Source organism: Spermophilus citellus (assembly GCF_964194105.1).
Source record: "Spermophilus citellus genome assembly, chromosome: 3".
Lineage (NCBI taxonomy): Eukaryota > Metazoa > Chordata > Mammalia > Rodentia > Sciuridae > Spermophilus > Spermophilus citellus.
In genome coordinates, this window is record NC_138184.1 from 88133415 (window position 1) to 88156012 (window position 22598).

General features: G+C 39.6%; 1 protein-coding gene across 1 annotated transcript; it reads left to right on the forward strand.

Moving 5' to 3' along the window:
* Window positions 1–2283: 2283 nt before the first annotated feature.
* ARPC3 (actin related protein 2/3 complex subunit 3) lies at window positions 2284–15789 on the forward strand. The gene is made up of 7 exons (XM_081285888.1): window positions 2284–2422; window positions 5093–5192; window positions 9738–9814; window positions 11900–11968; window positions 13120–13246; window positions 14670–14764; window positions 15482–15789. The coding sequence occupies exons 1-7, from the start codon at window positions 2417–2419 to the stop codon at window positions 15542–15544; spliced, it is 537 nt and encodes a 178-aa protein (XP_081142014.1). The 5' UTR covers window positions 2284–2416; the 3' UTR covers window positions 15545–15789.
* The last annotated feature ends 6809 nt before the right edge of the window (window positions 15790–22598 follow it).

Genomic DNA, 22598 nt, shown 5'->3' on the forward strand with positions numbered 1-22598 from the left:
TTTTTTTTTTTTTTTTTTTTTGGTGGTGCTGGGGATTGAACCCAAGGCCTTAGTGCATGCAAGGCTAGCACTCTACCAACTGAGCTACATCCCCAGCCTTGTTTTCAGTATTTCTAAGTTAATTTGTATTAGGTGTGAGTGCAGGCTCTGGGAATGGCAAATCGGCCAATAGATATTTCTTTAGCACCTAGTATAGGCCAGGATCTCTCATTTCATCAACAACAGCCCCAGTGTTCCATTAGTCATTTGGCAACTGATCTGCCAGCTAATTCAAATTAAGACTTGCAACTCAGGTTATATTTTTATCATTCTTTGTTCTGGATAGCAAAAGTATACCTGCAGTGTCAAATTTGATCCATTTTAATTAAAGAACCAAAATGAGAAGACAGGTATCAGTGTTAGTTTGCTCTTGTCGGCCAGCTAGGGAGATAGGTGTCTGAACCATGGACTGACCATGTGAGTTATTTTCAAAAGATGAATTTGAGGACTGGGATGTATGTAGCTTAGTGGCAAAGCACTCACCTCACATGCAGAAAGCCTTGGGTTCGATCCCCAGTTTAAAAAAAAGACCAATTTGTGAAGAACATGATGAGTGGGCAACATGGAGTTTGCCAGTTGGCTTGGGGACTTTGCTGTAGCCCCTGGAGTGTGGAAAGGTGAAAACACTCTTATCTCTCAGGGCTACTAATTCTTAGAAATTTTGCCCCTTGGGAGGGGAAGAAAGAACCTTTTATTTGCCCTCTTCTTGCTATACCTCCCTGGTTTAGCTTCTGGAGATTCTAATATATCCATGGGGAAGAAAATGAGAGGCTAGATTCTGTTGCGTTCCTCTCTGAATATTGGGGTTGAAAGAATCTGACCTTCCAGGCCTCAGGGATTTTACTGTCTCAGGGGAGCATAATATGACTCTGCACAAATTTAATGAGGTTCTGTGGATGCCTGACACTGAATAAAAATGGCAATGCTGAGGGCAGACAAGGCCTAACTTGAATGGGTCTGCCGTGCTGGCCAGCAAGACTATACCTGAAAAAAGGAAAACTGCTAAGGGATGGGAGAGTGGAGAAAGTAACAAATGAGTGATTAATGGGACACTTCTAAAAAGTACTATTTGGCTAGAGACCCAAATGAGAAATCAGATGTGGGAATAAGAGAGAATATTTCAATCTTAGGGGCTGGTAGAAAAAATGGTTCCCAGACAGCAATGAATTTTGCTTTTCACAAGAGGTGCTTTCTAATAATGAGTTTTCACTATCCTCCAGGCATGTAAATTCTAAGCATTTTTCAGATTATTTCATTCTCACAAAACAATGAGAAATACTGTCTCCATTTTCAAGTTAATTCACAGAGAGGTGAATTAACTTGCCCAGAATTAGCTAGTACATGTTGGAACTGGGACTTTAAAACCAGTGTCCACTTCTCAATCATTACACAAAGAATGGCAGAAACTATACATAAATCCCTTCCTCGCTATGCTCTTCAATTTCCCCATTTTAAAAATGTTTTTATTAAGCCAGGCACGATGGTGCACACCCGTAATCCCAGTGGCTTGGGAGGCTGAAGCAAGAGGATCCTGAGTTCAAAGCCAGCCTCAGCAATCTAGCGAGGCCCTAAGCAACTTATCTGTCTCTAAATAAAATATGAAAACGGGATGGGGATGTGGCTCAGGGATTAAGCGCTCCTGGGTTCAATCCTTGGTACCAAAAAAAAAAAAAAAAAGTTTTTATTAGTGCATTATACTTAACACACAATAGTGGGGGTTTGTTCTGATATAATTTAGTTTGCTTCATTTCAGTCGCCAAGCTCTTCCTCTTTCCCTCCCCAACTTCCCTTTTTTGAAGGCAGTCGGTGGAGTTCATTCACTCAACAAATATTCACCGATGCTTACAATGTACAGTGACTGTCACCGGCGCGGGGGATACCAGAGAACAAAGCAGACAAGAGCCCTGCCTTTTTAACATTCACAAGGGTGGGGCAACAGACGACATCAAAAGGAAAAGCAGAATCATAAAACTGAGGGGAAAAGGTTTTCTCACTTAAAGCAGGGGGTTGGAGTGGGGTTGAATTTAAAGGTGTGAATAGGGAATTAATTTTCACTGAAAAGGTGAGTTTTAAGGAAAAACAAAGGTGATTAGTCACTGGGATACCTTAAGCCTCAAACACCTCCCTGGTCCGCACGCGCTTTACACATGCGCGGTACTCAGAGCCCCTGCCCAGAGCTCAGACGCCCCCTGACGCACCTTCTGATCCGTGCAGCCGCAGCAGTCGGCGGCGAGAGGGCAAGGCCGGAAACGTCGCGTCCTCCTCTTGCCCTCCCCTTTCGGCTCACTTCCGCCTACTCCGCCCTGGTCCCCAGACCGGAAGCGCCGTGCTTTAACTGGATCTTGCTCCTCTGAGTCCAAACCCCAGCGCCGCCAAGATGCCGGTAAGGGTTCGAGCCCGAGTTGTGGGAACACAGTGGGTGTTGGGGAAAGCGGCGGGAAGTCGTGCGCGTGCTGAGAAAAGCGGGGGCCTGAGAAGGGGAGAGGCGAGGAACGGGACCAGTCTCTTTAGTGTTGGGGAGGCCGGGGGGTGTCGGCGTGGGGGGGCGTGGGGCGCGGCAGTGTGGCCCGGCGGCCGGGCGAGGGAGGAGGACGCCAGAGCCCTTCCCGGCCCCTTCTCTCCAGTCCCGGTCCCTTCCCTCGCCCCTCTGCTCCCCCTGAGGCCAGCTGGGACCGGAAGACTCACTGCGGCCGCGAATAAAAAGACTACGCTTTTTATTCTTCTTTTTTTTTTTTTTTTTTTTTTTTTTTTTGGTGGTGGTGCTGGAGATTGAACCCAGGGCCTTATGCATATTAGGCAAGCAACTGAGCTATGTCCCCAGCCCCTATTCTTCATTTTTCAAGCCCAGAGTCCAGCTTCTTTTTCCTGCCAGCGCCAGTTCCTCCTCCCTCCGCCTTAGGGGGCGGGTCCCTCCTGCTGCTTGTCTTCTGTCAGACCCCACTTCCCGGACTGACCTATCGCCTCCGCGTGGCGGCCACCTCCGATCCAGCTGGGTTGAGAAATCCTTCGCCTCGGGGTCGTCTTGGGTTTCCAGGTGTTTCTTTTTTCGTGTGCATGGGGATAGGAGTGAAAATTGATGATGGCCCGGTTGTCCTGCGGGTCTGAGGGATTTGTAGTCATTGTGGTTTCAGTTTTGCAGATTAGGAAAAAGGTGATTCATTGACATGTATTACATTCAACAAACATTACTGAGCATCTGCTGCAGGCTGAACACTTCTACAGCAGCGAGTGAGGCCAACAAATCTCCACTTTTAAGGAGTTGACAGTCTAATAGGGAGACAGACAATTTAAAAAAATGTAAACAAATAGCGGAGTTTCAGATAGTGACAGATGCAGTGGAAAAAATAGGTGGATAACAAGACAGTTACTGGTGAATGGGACGACAGGGCCTGCTTTATGTAAAGCATACCTGTGATGAAAAGGAGCAGGCCATACTTACAGCTATGTATTTCACAAATTCCATAATTATCATTTGACTCCCAGACCAGAGCTACACACTTCATAAAGTATTCTGTTTGCTTTATTATTATTATTATTATTATTATTATTATTATTTAGTGGTTATATATAGTAATTGGGTTTCTATTTAATTCTTAATTAAACACGATGGAGTTTTATTTAGTCATAAAGAAGAACAAAGTTGGGGCTGGGGTTGTGGCTCAGTGGTAGAGCACTTACCTAGCACGTGCAAGGTACTGGATTCCATCCTCAGCACCACATAAAAATAAATGAATAAAATAAAGGTATTGTGACCAACTACAACTAAAAATAAATATTTTTTTAAAAATAAGGACAAAAGTTATATAATTTGCAGGAAAATGGATGGAACTTGAGAGCATTATATTAAGCAAAATAAGCCAGACTCAAAGTTAAGGGGAAGGGAGGAGAGAAGGGGAAAGAGGAAATACTGGGGAATGAAATAGGCTAAATTATGTTATGTGCCTGTATGAATATGTCATAATGACTCCCTTCTATTATGTGTAATTATAATGCACCAATACAAATTTTTAAATAATAAATCTCAAAGTGACCTTATGAAGTAGATACCATTATTGTTTATTTTGCAGAAGAGGAGACTGAGGTCCACAGAAATTAAATAACTTTCACAAGAGTGGTAAAGCAAGATTTTAAGCCAGAACTGTAAAGCTCTGGGCTCATTCCAGTTATGCATAAAGCATCCTGGATTTCTCTGTGTTATTTATTTTGCATCTGCTTTCTCCATTAGCCTGAAAGTTCTTTAAGAACGAGTACCACACTGGTCTTATATCAACTGTATCACTGTCCCTTGCACATATAAGATGCTTGGTAATCATTAGGTGAATTAATGAATCTATGAATGGGTATGTTGTCTTCTAAAAAGCCAGACTTCTTTAAAAAGCAAAAGTAGGAGTCAGCATTAAAATTGCTCTCACAGGTACTCTTTTTCCCTCTCCTTTAACTCACACCTCCCACTAAAGGTGGTGCATATCACTCATCATACACATTTTACAAATTTGGAAACAGGCTAAGGGAAGAAAAGTGATGTTTTTTGTTGAAATCATAAAGCCAGGAAGTAGCAAAACTGAAAAGGTAGTACTTGGGTCCTGGTTTAACTGGAGGGTGGGTACCCTGATATATTCTATTTGCCTCTTTCTCTAATGAAAATATTTCCAGCAGTTATCACTGTGATGTCACTGAATACAAAATTGGAAGACATACCCAGTAGCATCCTATCATACAGTATTTCTACTACAAAGATAGAAAAGGCCTAAAAAACCCTGAGAACATAGACAATAGTAAAATGTAATTTTTTAAAATTGGGAAGTGGTTGAATACTTATTGTGTTTGTTTTTAAAATATAATTAATTATAAATTTACAAATTTAATTTTTGACTGTGTTTAATAACTACTTGCATAATTCCTCAGAATTTAACAATTGGTTTTCAGTAAGAGCCAGCTCCAGCACTTTGCTGCTGCCATCCCTTCTTCTTTTCCTTTGGAAGAATGTATTTGTCACCCCAGTGACATTTGCTATCATTCTGTTTCTGTTTTCTTACCTTGCTTGCCACTACAGGCTTACCACTCTTCCCTCATGGACCCCGACACCAAACTCATTGGAAACATGGCCCTGTTGCCTATCAGAAGTCAGTTCAAAGGACCTGCCCCTAGAGAGAGTAAGTCTAAACCATTATTTTCAAATTTTGCTATGAAATGCCTAAACTTCTGACATTAAATCTGGGAAATTCAGAACCTAGTCCTACCTCAGATTGTTCTCTTCCTTCTGTTTGCTTAGTGGGTGTTGTATTTTTCAAGACTGAGGTTATATGTTGCATTTAATAGGAAACTATGTTATTCTAATTTCTCTGGAATATTTTGTTGAGAGAAAATGTGCTTAATTTTGGAAACTGTTTCTGCAATCACTGTCAGTCTTTTTATTTGGGGAAGGAGGTGGGGGTAACTGGGGATTGAATTCAAGAACACTCAACCACTGAGCCACATCCCCAACCCTATTTTGTATTTTATTTAGAGACGGGGTCTCTGAATTGCTAAGTGCCTCACTATTGCTGAGGCTGGCTTTGAACTCACTATCCTCCTGCCTCAGCCTTTCAAGCCTCTGGGATTACAGCCGTGTGCCACTGCACCTGGCTCACTATCAGCCTTTTAAACTAATCTAATGCTGCTATCTGTGTTAAATGCCATGTCCCCATCCTTTCTCTGTCATCACAGTGGGAAAAACAAACAACAAAAAGTATTTTAACCTCTTCCCTATCTAAATATTTTTCCTTTGTTCATTCTTCGGGATCTTCATTTTTAACACTACCTCATTCTTATATCTGTTTTTTACTTTTTTTTCAATTGGTGCATTGTAATTATACATAGTAGTGAAATTCATTATGCCATATTTGTACATGCACATAAGTGATCAATCACATTCTCCAATACATTCCCTTTCCTTCTTCTTCTCCTCCCTCCCCTGATCTGCTTGCTACTCTAAAATCTTTTTTTTTTTTTTTAATATTTATTTTTTAGTTTTCGGTGCTGAGGATCGAACCTGGGCCGCACGCATGCCAGGAGAGCGCCCTACCGCTTGAGCCACATCCCCAGCCTGCTACTCTAAAATCTTAAATATGCTCCATAACATTACTGTGTCTACTCTTTTTTATTTAGTTATTTATTTTAGTTGTAGTTGGACACAATATCTTTATTTATTTTTATGTGGTGCTGAGGACTGCACCTAGCACCTCACACATTCTAGGCAAGTGCTCAACCACTGAGCCACAGCCCCAGCCCCTACTCTCTTTTATTTTTTTTAAGTGTATTTTTTTAGTTGTATGCGGACACAATATCTTTATTTTATTTTTATGTGGTGCTGAAGATTGATCCCAGTGCCTCATGCGTGCCAGGCGAGCGCTTTACCACTGAGCCACAGCCCATTGTATCTACTCTTTTTTGTTTGTTTTAATATTGTTTTTAGTTGTGTGTGGACTTAGTGTCTGTATTTGTTTTTATGTTGTTCTAGGATGGAACCCAGTACCTCACACTTGCAAGGCAAATGCTTTTCCACTGAGCCACAAGCCCTCATTGTGTCTACTCTTGCTTTTTTTTTTTTTTTTTTAATTTTCTTTCTTTGGTAGCTGTTTGGTTTTTTAATTTGTTTTGGGGTACTGGGAATTGAACCCAGTGCTTTGTGAATGCTAAGCATAAACTCACTCCCTGAACTACATTCCCCATCCCACATCACTCTGCTTTTTGAAACATTTCTGCTGTTCAGAAAGCCTCATTCTGGGGCTGGGGGTTATAGCTCAGTGTGGAGCACTTGACTAGCACATGTGAGGCACTGGATTCAATCCTTAGCACACACAAATAAATAAATAAAGGTATTGTGCTCATCTACAATTAAAAAAAAAAATTAAAAAAAAAAAAGCCTTATTCTGTTTTCAGACACAGATTCTTCTGACACATTCTGAGATGTTCTGCCAACACTATAATTTGAATTATGTTAGACATGGTTTCCCTACACCCAGCAAGGGTCTGGATTGAGTTCCACTCATGGTTTCCAAGACCATAGTTATAACTACAAGTTTTGTACTGATCCCATCTCCATTCTTCTGCCAGACTATTTGACTTGACCGCCTCTTAATTTAATTCTGTTTTCAACACCAGTTGAAAGCTAAGTAAACTTAATAAATTTGGTGAGTCACCATGGTTTTTATTTGATTCTGAGAAAAAAAAGAACAGATGGAAAAAGACACAAGAAGAAGACTAATAATATAAAAAAAATTACACTGCAAAGAAAGCATAAGAATCAATGTTGGCCCAGATGTCTTGAGAAGAACACTTTCTACATGGTTACAAATACCATATAGTATATCAGAAGGTACAGTAGAACAAGGACGGAATAAATCTACCACCTTTGCAATTCTTGGGCCCTCAAGGGAGATTGAGACCCTAAGAAACCAGATAAATTGAGGGGTGACCCTGTTTCTCTTCCTAAAAGGACTAGATTAATACTAAATTAGAGTGAAAGCCTGTGTTGTGAGCTAAGTAATTTAACATTAATTAATTGTGAGGCTGGGGTCCTATCCCAGTGTTAGAGCATGTATTTAGCAAGGCCCTGGATTCAATCCCTAGCATCCCACATACACACAGATTCCTTTATATTCAGCAGATAGCTTTGGAGTGCCTTTTATATGCCAAGCACTCTTCTAGATTCTGAATCATTTTCACTTCCACCACCTCCTATCATTGTGTTTAGAAGAACTAGCTGATTGCATTCTCTGAGGAAAATTCCTTTTCCTAAGAAAATAGATTGCAGGGAATATAAGTCTAGAGTTAGAATTCCATTGAAATTCTTCAACAGAGGAATAAACGGGGATAAAGACAGCTGAACTGCAGAGAATTAAAGCTTTGAGATTACTTTGCATTTCTGTTTGTGAGGGATAACAATCATGGACAAGAAGTATAAATAAGTGTCTTGGCATTAATGAAACCAGCTTCCAGATACCAAGACCCTGGTATTTTGACCTTTTTAAAATAAAAAAAAAAAAAATGGAGAACCAAAACTGCCAGAGAAATTGTGTAATGACATCTGTCTCTGTCACAGCAGTATTTCTGTCTTTTTTCAGTCTGTAGCCTTGTCCAACAGCTTTTTCTCCGCCCCAGGGCTAGTGATTGAACCCAGGGCCTTGTGCATGCCAGGCAAGACCTCTACCACTGAAAACTCCTAGCCCCCAAGTACATTTAAGTCATCATTTTGGGGTTTTGGGTTTTTTTTTTTTTTTCCTTCCTGGGGATTAAACCCAGGGGCTTTACCACTGAGCTACATCCCCAGACCTTTTTAAATTTTATTTCTTTTTTTTTTTTTTTTTTTAAAGAGAGAGTGAGAGAGGAGAGAGAGAGAGAGAGAATTTTTAATATTTATTTTTTAGTTCTCGGCGGACACAACATCTTTGTTGGTATGTGGTGCTGAGGATCGAACCCAGGCCGCACGCATGCCAGGCGAGCGCGCTACCGCTTGAGCCACATCCCCAGCCCAAATTTTATTTCTTAATTTGGGACTGGGTATCCCTAAATTGCTGAGGGTGGGCCTTGAACACAATTGTGATCCTTCTGCCTTAGCTTCCTGAGAAGTTGGGATTACAGGCATGCATATTTTTATTTTTTTATTTTATTTTATTTTTTTTTTTTTTTTTTGAGAGAGAGAATTTTTTTTTAATATTTATTTTTTAGTTTTCGGTGGACACAACATCTTTGTTTATATGTGGTGCTGAGGATCGAACCCGGGCCGCACGCATGCCAGGCGAGCGCGCTACCGCTTGAGCCACATCCCCAGCCCCAATTCGTAGTTTTTATAAAAAGAAAGATATATGTCTGAATCCCAACAAATTTGAAATAATTGAGTGTTTTTTCCTCTGAAACTACACTATGTAAAAATTATATTGAATACCTTTTATTTTTTTAAAAAAAACACTTTGTTAAAGTTAACCTATACAGTCTTTTTCTATAAATGCATTGAGAGAGGCTTTGAATGATGTTCACTCTATGTTAATAGTAGTTGTTTCTATGTAGCAGGGATTTGGGGTGATAATTAAAAATATATTTTGGGGGGCTGGAGATGTGGCTCAAGCGGTAGCGCGCTCGCCTGGCATGCGTGCGGCCCGGGTTCGATCCTCAGCACCACATACCAACAAAGATGTTGTGTCCGCCGAGAACTAAAAAATAAACATTAAAAATTCTCTCTCTCTCTCTCTCTCTCTCTCTCTCTCTCTCTCCCTCTCCCTCTCTCCTCTCTCTCTCACTCTCTCTTTTAAAAAAAAATTTAAAAAAATATATATATTTTTGTATTAATTGAATTATTTTTTAAATACTTGTTTAATTGTAATTGGACATCATTATTTATATGTGGTATTGAGGATTGAACCCAGGGCCCCACATTTGTTAGGCAAGTGGTCTACCGCTGAGCCACAGTCCCAGCCCCTTAATTGAATTCTTTTTCTAATGAGTGTACATAAGTTTTACAAAAATGACCCCCAAAAAAGTTACGTACTTGTTTTTCTAGAACAAGTTTTTTAAGACAATTTCAGTAACCTCATTTTATTTTGTTCAACTTCAGGACACTTGGGACTTAAGTTTGGTGGGGGTTTCTTTATAGCTTTTTATAGGTGTTATGGTTTGCACTTGGCTGCTGATATTCTCTACCTTCCTCCCTTCCTGATTAGCAAAAGATACAGATATTGTGGATGAAGCCATCTATTACTTCAAGGCCAATGTCTTCTTCAAGAACTATGAAATTAAGGTAAATTATAGTGCTTGTAGTTTAACTTACTTTTTTGATGTGGATAATATCTACCTTGCAGTTAGGGTTGCTGTGAGGACTAAATAAAATAAAATGAGATTGTGATTTTAAAATTACAGAATAGTACCTAATGGTAGACTCTGTATAAATATTAGTTCATTTTTTTCCCCAAAGTGTGTATCAGGTGTTTGCAAACCATAACCTTAGGGCCAAATGTGACACAAAACTTCTTTTGGTAAATAAAATTTAATTGGACACAGCAGCGTACATTTGTATGCATATAGTCTGTGGTTATTTTCCTATTATAATAGCAGTTGAGTAGTTATGACAAAATCTGCATAGGCCAAAATGCAAAAAATGTTTACTATCTGACCTTTTCAGAAAAGACTTGCCAACCCCTGGTCTGGACTTATCTTTTTTATTCATCATTAATTAAGGATCTGTTATGTACCAGCCCTATATTTGTGTAGGACCCATCCACAATCAAAAGGCCTTAAATGCTTTTTTTTTTTTTTTTTTTGGGTACTGGGGATTGAACACAGGGATGCTTTGCCATTGAGCTACATCCCCAGCTCCATTTTAAAATTTTTTTTTTTATTTTGAGACAGGGTCTTATTAAGTTGCTTAGGGCCTCACTAAGTTTCTGGCCTCCCTAGTCACTTGAGATTACAAGCGTGTGCCACTAGACACAGCCTATTATTTTTTTATATACAGGTTGAGCATTTCAGATTTGGGGTTTTTAGATTAGGAATGCTCAACTGGTAAAGTCTGCAAATACTACAAAATTCCAAACACTCCAGAATATGAAATGCTTTTCTGGGCCCAAACATTTTTGATAAAGGACGCTTAACTTGGGTTTTTGTGTCATAGACTTGATATTGAGAAGTAAAGAAACTTGAATAACCCTCGCCTGCTTTCCTGACCCCTCTTCTCTCCTTTTCTGCTCTCAGTTCCCATGAAGAGGATGGTCAAGGAAAAGGTAGAGAGGAGTAGAAGAAAAGGAGAGGGGAAATTTTTAAAAATTTTATAGCTGGGCTTGATGGTACATGGTAATCCCAGACACTCAGGTGACTGAGGCAGGAGGATTACAGATTTGAGGCCAGCCTGGGGAACTTGGAGAGACCCTGTCTCAAAAATGAAATAGAAAAGGCTAGGATGTAGCTCAGTGGTAGGGGACCCTGGGTTTAATCCCCAATACAGGGGCAAGAGTCAGAGGCAGGGACAGTTCCTGAGCAAGTTACAAAAAATGGTGAGGAATTTTCCTGGTAGTGTCCTAAAATATGTAACTTTAACCTCTTGCCAAACTTTTACTTTTGGAATCAAACAGGATATGGAATCTTTTATGGGCTCTTGATCTACATACAAATTGTCTGAACATCCTGTGATATTGACGATGTATTTTCAATATCTAATGCACGTCTAAGTATTGTATTTTTACGAGGTGTGAATAAATATTGTAATTCTGCCACATTTCGCATATTTCATCATCAAATATACGGTCTTAAAAAAAAGGGAAATATATAGCTTTAGTTTTGTTGTTGTTTTAATAAATCTTTGTGAAGTTGGGCCTACGGTACATGCCACATTTGATCAATAGCTGTTGTCTTCACATTTTCTTCTCATTTAGGTCAAGATGTTAGGCTTCTGGAGTTCTTCAAGAACATGTCAGATGTGAAATAATTGCTTCCTTCTTTTGAGTAATGAGTGTTTCTGTCCTCGGCAGAAATCCTCAAGTGAAAGGCTTTTAAACAATTAGCCAACCATATGGTGTGCCTCAGGTTTTCCAGGCAGCTTTGTTAATCCTCCTTCCTACGCAGAGTGAGGGGCTGTTGGCACAGCTCCTCGGAACCTAGCTGTAGCAGCTGAGAAAAACAAGGGTAGCCCCACAGCTCAGGATGGAAGCCAGTGGCTCCTGCCCAAGGGAGCTTGAAAGACCATGCATGTATTTGGAAAATGACACTTTTTGATGCTATAGTAACTATATTGTCGGGATTTTCAGTAGATAATCAAAAGGCAAAGGCTGTATATACATGGTTGTTATGGTTTTTTTGTTGTTTTAATGAAGATTTTGTTTTCCCCCCATAGAATGAAGCTGATAGGACCTTGATATATATCACCCTCTACATTTCTGAGTGTCTAAAGAAACTCCAAAAGGTAATTAAACTTGGATAATCATATTTCCTCTGACTTAGAGCATTTATTTAAGAGGAAAATCTGAATGTAGTTCTTCGAATTCATAATGTGGTTGACTATCATACCCCCCCCCAAAAAAAAAGATAGTGGTGATTTCAAAAGGCTTTGCACATGAAAGACAAAAATCTTGACAAAGAATTTCGCTTGGCTCAGGAGTTCTTGACCCTGGAGTCCAAGGATAGAATCCAAAGGTCTGTGAGGTTAAGTGGCAAAAATTTCATTTTTCTTTCCTATAACTAAAATTTAGCATTTATTTTAGTTATTAACATAGGCTGTCCACAGTAGTATTAGCAATGCCTATGACTTTTTCTTCTATAGAAATCATGATATTTTCATATTATATTGGTGTTGAAGATATTTCAAAGTTTATCTCACTCATCTTAGCTATTAGTTCTTACTGTTTTGTGCACTTTTTAAAAATGTGTAATTTTAGCCAGGCACAGTGGCGCACATCTATAATCCCAGCGTCTGGGGAGGCTGAGACGGGAGAATTTTGAGTTCAAAGCCAGCCTCAGCAATGGCAAGGCGCTAAGCAACCCAGTAAGAACCTGTCTCTAAATGAAACACTAAATAGGGATGGGGATGTGGCTCAGTGGTTGAGTACCCCTGAGTTCAGTCTCTGGTACCAAAAATATATAGAAAAAAAAAGTGATTTTTAGATATTTTATTGTGTTTCATTATAATTGTTTTCTCTTGAAGCTGGCATAGTGGCACAAGCCTGTAATTCTAGCAGCTGGGGAGGCTGAGGCAGGAGGATCACAAGTTCAAGGCCAGCCTCAGCAGTTTAGTGAGGCACTAAGCAACTTAGACTCTGTCTCAAAAAATAAAAAGGGCTGGAGATGTGATTCAGTGGTTAAATGCCTCTGGGTTCCATCTTTGGTACCAAATTAATAATAATAATAATAATTGGTTTCTCTTATGTTAGTTATGTTACTTTGTTTTGTTCATTTGAAACATTTCTCTGAGAAGGGGCCCACAGGATTTACCAGACTACAAAAGACACAAAAAACATTATGCCCCTCCCTTAGCTGCTTAAACTAAAAAAATTATAGTTTGGACATTATTATCCTATTCCTTCTTAAATGTGTGTGTGATTTTGTTATTGTTTTTAGTGCAATTCCAAAAGCCAAGGTGAGAAAGAAATGTATACCCTGGGAATCACTAATTTTCCCATTCCTGGAGAGCCTGGTTTTCCACTTAATGCAATTTATGCCAAACCTGCGAACAAACAGGAAGACGGTAAGAACAGGATCTCTGTCCTATCTATGTGAAGGTTTTCTCTGACATTCTTCCTTCCTCCTTCTCTTGCCTTTATCAGTATACAGATTAAGAGTGGGCTCATTGGGACTTACATTATCTTTTATTTTACTTGCAGATGGACACACTACCTTTATTTTATTTATTTTTATGTGGTGTCGAGGATCGAACCCAGTGCCTCACATGTGCTAGGCAAGTGCTGTACCACTAAACTACAACCCCAGGCCATCTTTTTTTTTTTTTTTAAGATTCTGGCAAAATCGGCTGGGGATGTGGCTCAAGTGGTAGCATGCCTACCTGGTATGTGTGAGGCACTGGGTTCGATCCTCAACACCCATAAAATAAAATAAAGATATTGTGTCCACCTAAAACTAAAAAAATAAATATAAAAAAAAAAAATAAGATACTGGCAATTGAACTCAACCACTGAGCCACATCCCTGGCCCTATTTTGTGTTTTATTTAGAGACAGGGTCTCACTAAGTTACTTAACAACCTTACTTTTACTAAGGCTGGCTTTGATCCTCTTGCCTCAGCCTCCCAAGCTACTGGGATTACAGGCGTGTGCCACCAAGCCTGGCTCCTAGCCCATCTTTTATTTATTTCTTCACTTAATTTTTTACAGTACTAAAAGTGAACCCAGCAGTGCTTTATCACTGAGCTACACCCCCAGCCTTTTCTCCTTTTTATTTTGATACAGGGTCTTGCTAAGTTGCCTAGGCTGTCCTCAGACTTGCAATCCTTCTGCCTCAGCTTCCTAAGTAGTGGGGTTACAGGCATGTGCCACTGAACTCAGCATAAGTACATTATCTTATAAGTAACTTTCACAAAAAATTCTTGCTAACAAATATGACATACAGAGAATCTTTTGAGCCAAAATTAATATAGTTACAAAGCCATTTGAACTGTCATTTATTTTTCTTATCTCATATTGAATATATAGAAATATATTGCTGCTGGGCGCGGTGGCACACACCTGTAGTCCCAGCATCTTGGGACTCTGAGGCAGGAGGATTGTGAGTTCAAAGCCAGCCTCAGTAACTTGGTGAGGCCCTAAGCAACTCAGTGAGACCCTGTCTCTAAATAAGATATAAAAAAGGGCTGGGGATGTGGTTCAGTGGTAAACCATCTCTGGGTTCAGTCCCTGGTAACAGAAAGAAAGGAAGGAGGGAAGGGGGAGGGAGAAAGGAGAAAAAAGGGAAGGAAAAGAATATATTGCCAGAGTTGATATCTAGACCAGTGGCCAATACATTTGGGCATATTTTCAAATACTTTTTTAAATTCTGAGGGCTGGGACTGAAGCTTAGTGGTGGAGCATTTGCCTAGCATGTACATGGCTGTGGATTCAATCCCCAGCAGCACACACACACACACAAATTACAGCCCAGTTTTAAATTCTTTTTTAGAAATCATGCGAGCCTACCTACAGCAGCTAAGACAAGAGACTGGACTGAGACTTTGTGAGAAAGTTTTTGACCCTCAGAATGATAAACCCAGCAAGGTAGGACCCTATTTTTTGCCTGTTTCATTGGTAAATCACCTTTTACCTCTGCTGAACACACTAAAGTCTTCCATTGCAAGAACACTTAATTTTTGTGTTGCTGAAGTATGTACTTGGTACATAATAGTTGACTGGATCACAACAATGAATTGCATCTAATAAGGAAGTTTTAGTTGTGTGTTCTTACATTGGGGCATTGTAAACCCACAGAACAGGTTTGATTTGTCTGATATCTTGGATATATAGTCACCTCTCAGTACCTTCAGGGACCACAATCTGTGCCTGTTCAGGTCCCTTATGTATACAATAGCATAATTGCATATTATCTATGCACTCCTCCAGTATGCTTTAAATCATCTCTGGGTTATTTATAATCCCTAATAAAATATAAATGTTATATAAGTAGCTGATATACTCTGTTGCTTAGGGAAAGTGACAAAGGAAAAAGTCTAATGTGTTCAGTATAGGTATAGTTTTTTTCCCCTAATATTTTCTATCCATGGTTGGTTGAATCCTTGGATGCAGAATCCACGATATCAAATTGATATACTTCATCATATTTTGAGTGACCAGAAAAGTTTACATGTGCCTTTAAGGAATTTATAATGTAAGAGATACTGGACCAATATTAAATTTTATTATTTAATTAATTTGAATTCTGACTTACCTTGAAATTGCACTGTCATGTGTCCATTCTGTCTTGTCTTGCCTTGTTAGTGGTGGACTTGCTTTGTGAAGAGACAGTTCATGAACAAGAGTCTTTCAGGACCTGGGCAATGAAGGGCGCCTGGGCAGCCAGTCTCCAGCACCTTGGGCAGCATTTCACAGCAAGATGTATTCGACCCTTTGCCTTTATCTCTTAAAGTTTTATACAGAAGCAAGAAGAGAGCATGACTCTACTTGAAAAGCTCTTGATCAAGAATTTGGGGGTTGGGGGTGAGTTGTTGAAGGATAACTTGAAGTTTTATGCAGTATTAAGCTGGTGCTTAATAAGAATGAATAATAAAGAACTTTCTAACGTTTCATGTCAGAAAAACTTTATTGCTTATCTTTGACATTCAATTAAAAATTTTGAGATAAAATTCATGTTCCATACTCTTGACCCTTTTAATGTATATACAATTTAGAGGCTTTTAAAGTTTTGCACCCATTGCCACTAACTCCAGATCATTTCATCACCCCAAAAAGATGTACCTGTACTTTTTATCCATCACCCTCCCTCATTTCTGCCCAACCACTCTTCCTACCCTCCACCAGAAGTAATCTACTTAGTCTCTAGATTTGCTTATTCTGAATGCTTCATATAAATGGAGTCATACAATATGTGGCCTTTTTTTTTTTTTTTAAAGAGAGAGAGAGAGAATTTTAATATTTATTGTTTAGTTTTCGGTGGACACAACATCTTTATTTGTATATGGTGCTGAGGATTGAACCCGGGCCGCACGCATGCCAGGCGAGCACGCTAACGCTTGAGCCACATCCCCAGCCCAATATGTGGCCTTTTTAATTTTTTTTTTAGTTATAGTTGGACACGATGCCTTTATTTTATTTATTTATTTTTATGTGGTGCTAAGGATTGAACCCAGTGCCTCACACATGCTAGGTGAGTGCTTTACCACTCAGCCCCAGTCCCAGCCCCAATATATGACCTTTTGTGTCTGGTTTCTTTCACAGCATGTTTTCAAAGTTAACCTGTGCTATAACATGTATCAATACTTCTTTTTGCTTCATTTTTTTTTTCCTTTCTGTGTGTGTGTATGAGAGAGATGTACATAACATAGTAGGTATAGAGTCACTACTTACATCTACAGTGTTGTACAACTAGCACAGGATATTTTCAAAACTTTCATTGCATAAAATGGAAACTATAACTATTAGGCCTCTCATGACCTCTAATTTACTTTTGGTCTCTGAATTTACCTGTTGAGGGTAACACTCATGTAAGAGGAATCAAACATTTACCCTTTTGTATCTGCCTGCCTTAACTTAGCATAATGTCTTCAAAGTTTACCCATGTTGAGAATATAATAGGATTCCATTCCTTTCTATGGCTCAGTAATATTCCATCGTGAGGATAGAACACATTGTGTTTATCCATCAGTGCCTGAACAGTTGCTTTGTATCCATTTTTTGGCTATTTATAACTGCTGCCAAAACATTCATGTACAAATTTTTATATGGACATGTTAATTTCTCTTTGATTATGGCCGTAGGAGTGGAATTGCTGAGTCATAACTATGTTTGACTTTCTTAAGAACTGCCCGACCGTTTTTCCATAGCAGCTGCGCTATTTTGCATTTCCCACATCCTCACTGACACTTGTTCCTTCCTACTCCAGTGGATGTGAAATAAAATCTCATTTTTTTTTAATATGTCTTTAGATATTGTTAGACCTTTATTTTATTCATTTATTTATACGTGGTGCTGAGAATCGAACCCAATGCCTCACACATGCTAGGCAAGTGCTCTACCACTGAGCCACAACCCCAGTCCCTCATTGTGGTTTTTATTTATTTATTTGTTTTTTAGTTGTAGTTGGACTCAATGCCTTTATTTTACTTATTTTTATGTGGTGCTGGGGATTGAACCCAGGGCCTCACGCATGGTAGGCAAGCACTCCACCGCTGAGCCACAACCCCAATCCCTTCATTGTGGTTTTGATTTGTATTTAATGATTAATAATGAAAATTTTTTCATGTGAATACTGGTCACTTGCATCTTCTCTGAAAAAATTTTTATTCAAATCCTTTATCCATTTCACTTGACTTGCCTTTTGTTGTATAATTTAGGAGTTCTTTATATATTCAAAACAGTAGACCTTTATCAGATATGTAATTTGTAAAAAAATTTTTCAGAATTTATGTGGATGTTTTTTACCTTTTTGGAGGGTAGAGGGGATACCGGTGATTGAACTCAGGGGCACTCAACTACTGTGCCACATCCCCAGCCCTATTGTGTATTTTATTTAGAGACAGAGTCTCACTGAGTTGCTTAATGGCTTGCTTTTGCTGAGGCTGGCTTTGAACTCGAGATCCTCCTGCCTCAGCCTCCCAGACCACCGCTCCTGGCTTTTTTTTTTTTTTTTTTTTTTTTTTTTTTTGAGACAGCATCTCCTCGAGGTGCTGAGGCTGGCCTCAAACTTGAAATCCTCCTGCCTCAGCACTGAGGTCTTTTTTTTTTTTTTTTCCTTGATGTGTCCTTTAAAGCACATAAATTTTGGTTGGGCACAGTAGAGCCGCTGTAATCCCAGCAGCTCGGGAGGCTGAGACAGGAGGATCACTAGTTCAAAGCCAGCCTCAGCAAGGCGAGGCACTAAGCAACTTGGTGAGACCCTGTCTCTAAATAAAAATGGACTTGGGATGTGACTCAATGGTCAAGTGCCCCTGAGTTCAATCCCTGGTACAAAAAATAATAATAATTTTGGTAAAGTCCCATTTGTCTATTTTTTTCTTTAGCTGATCGTGTCAAATTATGTTTTTTTAGCCTTACGTTTTCTCCTAAGCATTTTATACTTTCAACTCTTACAGTGAGGTCTTTTATCCATTTTGAGAAGTAAGATAGGATCTATATTCATCTTTTTGTAGGAGGTTATCCAATTGACCCAGCACCATTTGTCAAAAAGACTATTATTTCCCTATTGAATTATCTTGGCTTCCACGTCAAAAATCAGTTACCAAGGTGGGCATGATGGTGCATGCCCAACTTTGGAACCTGAGGCAAGAGGATCTCAAGTTCAAAGCCAGCCTCAGCAACTAATGAGATCCTAAACAACTTAGCAAGACCCTCTCTTCAAAATGTGGGCTGGGAATATGGTTCAGTCATTAAGCACCCTGAGTTTAATCCCCAGTGCCAAAAAAAAAAGAAGAAGAAATTACTAAAATAGGCACAATGGTGCGTACCCATAATCCCAGCTACTTGAGAGGCTGAGGCTGGAGTGCAGGAGACCAATCTGAGCAATTTAGCAAGACCCCATGAAAAAAATAAAAAAGGGCTGGGGATGTATAGTTCAGTGGTACAGCACTCATGGGTTCAATCCCCACTACTCAAATAATAATAATCAGTTATCATAAATACATGGGTTTGGGCTGGGGATGTGGCTCAAGCGGTAGCGCGCTCGCCTGGCATGTGTGCGGCCCGGTTCGATCCTCAGCACCACATGCAAATGAAGATGTTGTGTCCGCCGAGAACTAAGAAAAAATAAATAAATATTGAAATTCTCTCTCTGTCCCCCTCTCTCTCTCACTCTCTCTTTAAAAAAAATAAAAATAAATAAATACATGGGTTTATTTCTGGAGTCTAGATTGTCTATCCTTTAGTGACATTCACTTCTATATTTGGCCAGTTTTATTCATTTAAAAGATTTTCCATTTTTCACAGGAGTAGTTAAATTTGAGTTTTTCCAAAAATTCATGGGACCAATATTTCCTGGTATATGAAGGTGTTTTGTGTGTGTGCATGTGTGCCGAGGATCTACCCCAGGGCCTCATGCATGGAAGACAAGCACTCTACCACATCCCTAGCCCAAGGTTTTAAATTAGATAGTTCAGGAAGTGTGTTGAGTCTTTTGGGCATAAAGTTATTGCACTGCCACCCACGTTATACCTTTGAGTATTTGGCTCAAGTGGCAGTTGTTTTAGTATCTATGTTGGAATTATATTTGCCCACAAGTACAGAAAATCCAGGTGGCCATGCCTTGGGGTTTTTTTCTCTCTTTTGAATCTGGAAGTAGTCCCTGAAAGCAAATGAAGGAGAATACAAAAAGAATAAGAAAGGGAGATCTCAATGTGTCAGTGATGCAAGTATCAGAGGGGCACAATAAGGGTCTGAGTTTACAGAGTTTAGCAGGTCCAGGTCATGGGAGGAGTTGGTCAGTTACTTTTGGTGGGCTTACTTTCGGGGGCAGGGGGATTTTGACAGATAAGTAAGATTGTAATAGGTCAGATTCCTGAGCTCCCTTATTCTCTGAGGATTTTGCAAATCTCCGTTTCCTTTAGTCCCAGAATGGAGCCACTTGAAGACGTCAGTGGACCCCAGCTCCTCATATTTTCCTGCTCCACTTTGCTTTACATATGGCTCTTATCCTTAGTTTCCAGGTGGCTCTTGTAACTCCAGTCTTTGCAGGATGCAGGGAACAGAGCCAGAGGGGCACCCCAGCAGAGGATTGCCTTTCCCCCTTCCCAGAAAGCCTGCCTGGAAACTTGGACGTGTGTCTCCTTGGCTTCTAACAGCAAGGGAGTATGGGAAGGGGAAAAGAAAACTAGGCAACTTGCTTTAATTATTTGTGTTGTGCTGTTAGGAACAAACTATATATGTACAAAACTAAGTTTAAATTTTGTTAAAACCAGAACTTTAACCGAGCTGGCACACATTTGTGTCCCCAGCTACTCAGGAGCCTGAGGCAGAAGGAGCACAAGTTTTGAGTCCAGCTGCAACAACTTAAGACCCTGTAAAAGGGGCGAGGATGTGGATCAGAGGTAGTGCCCCAGGGTTCAATCCAGTACGCAGAACAAGAACAAAACGAAGCTTTGTGTTGTTACTTGAGAAACTAGACTATTTCCATTTTGGTTTTATGGATAAATATGTCATTTTATTATGCAAGTTCAATGCTCTTGAATCTGTTCACTGAAGACCTGAATTATAGACTTAGTTAAGTACCACATTCCACATACCTTGAAAGTACAGAGACATAAAACTTACACCAGGGGTTGGGGGTGGTGAAACTTAAGCCCCCAGCATGCATGAATCCCCAGTACCAAAAAAGAAGGAGCAACAGAACTCTTACTGGGCAGATCCATGAAAGGTCAGTCTTAAATCCAAAGAGTGTTGTTCTTGGGTTGTTATTAGTTGTTTTTGTTTTGTTTCCTCCCAAATAAAATTCTTACTAAAATTCAGATTCTTTTTTTTTAAATGTTTATTTTTTAGTTGTAGTTGGACACAATATCTTTATTTATTTATTTTTATGTGGTGCTGAGGATGGAGCCCAGGGCCCTGCATGTGCTAGGCGAGCGCTCTACCTCTGAGCCACAACCCCTGCCCCCAAAATTCAGATTCTTGATGTTTGCGTCAAAACTTCTGCTACAGACTCAGAGACATGTTAAAAAGAAAGAAGGAAAGAAAGGCTCAGTGATTCATTTCAAGAATAAAAGTTTGGAGGCCAGGGTTTTGGCTTAGTAGTAAAGCGCTTTTGTAGCATGTGTGAGGCGCTGGGTTCGATTCTCAGCACCACATATAAATAAATGAATAAAATAAAGGTACATCAACATCTAAGATTTTTTTTATAAAAGCAATTGGCAGGGGCTGGGGATGTGGCTCAAGCGGTAGCATGCTCGCCTGGCATGCGTGCGGCCCGGGTTCGATCCTCAGCACCACATACCAACAAAGATGTTGTGTCCGCCGAGAACTAAAAAATAAATATTAAAAATTCTCTCTCTCTCTCTCTCTCTCTCTCTCTCTCTCTCTCTCCTCTCTCACTCTCTCTTTAAAAAAAAAAAATTCTCTCTCTCTCTCTCTCTCCTCTCTCGCTCTCTCTTAAAAAAAGCAATTGGCATACAAAAATAAAATTTTGTTTTTTACAAATTTTTTTTTTGGAGTGTGATAGAAAAACCACTTATTGCGATCCTGTTCTGTGAGTGCCAGCAGGGGGCGCACAGGCAACAGAAGCTGGATCCTTGCAACCCCTTTGGGGCTGAATTGAGTGTTGTTTTTTTAATATGGGTTTGCAAAGGATTAGGAATAGATTTTACATGAAGTATAATAAGATGGGTTTAGAAATACAGCTTTAATCAAAATGTAATGCTGACATTAAAATAAGATTATTACAAGGTGTAGTTTTTTATTTAATTGTAGATGGACACAATATTTTTATTTATTTATTTTTATATGTTGCTGAGGATCGAACCCAGGGCCTCATATGTGAGAGGCAAGCGCTCTACCACTGAGCTACAACCCCAGCCCAAGGTGTAGTTTTTTTAGGGAAAGCAATTTAGAAATAGCTATCAAATTTTTTTAAATTTTATATGTGCTGGGATTTAACCCAGGTCTACCACTGAACTACACTCTAGTCTCTATCAGATTTTTAAATATTCACTCTCTTCGATGCAGCAACTAATTTAATCTCTATTCAGTGCTGAGAAAACATACGCACACCTGGAAATAATCCACTCATCTCTCAATAGGAAATTGAATAAATTTTGGTACCTCCATAAATTTTAATATGATAATATAATGCAGCCACTAAAAATAATAATGGCTTTTTTCTGTCTTGTCATGGAAAATTGTCTTAGGAAACACTGAGTAAAAGAAAGTTGAGGGGCTGGGGTTGTGGCTCAGTGGTAGAGCGCTCGCCTAGCACGTGTGAGGCACTGGGTTGGATACTCAGCACCACATAAAAATAAAATAAAGGTGTTGTGTCCACCTACAACTAAAATATATATGAATGTATAAAAAAAGAAAGAAAATTGAGGCCAATGTTAAAGTATGATCTCATTCTTGTTTATTTAATTGTACTCCAGGAAAAACTGGGAGCACATACCCCAAACTTTCAACAGTGATTATCTTGGAGGAGGAGAGATTAACAAGACTTGTATATTCTGAGTTGTACATGTCTATAATTCAATAAGATTCAATAATTTTCTTGATAGTAGGGGAAGCGGCTGCTTTTGGTAGGGTGGATTGGGGGTATAGCTTAGTAGTAAGGGCACTTGCTTAGCTTGCTAGAGGCCCTGGGTTCAATTCTCTCCATCCAAAACAAAACAAAGAACTACTTTTTTAAATGAGATTGAGCCGGGCACGGTGGCACACGCCTGTAATCTCAGCGGCTTGAGAGGCTGAGGCA

What these genes read in the sequence shown, in the direction of transcription:
- ARPC3 (XM_081285888.1), top strand. An exon ending in TGCGAACAAACAGGAAGACG is followed by an intron (nt 13,247 to 14,669) that starts GTAAGAACAGGA and finishes ATTCTTTTTTAG; the next exon opens with AAATCATGCGAGCCTACCTA. An exon ending in AGAATGATAAACCCAGCAAG is followed by an intron (nt 14,765 to 15,481) that starts GTAGGACCCTAT and finishes TTGCCTTGTTAG; the next exon opens with TGGTGGACTTGCTTTGTGAA.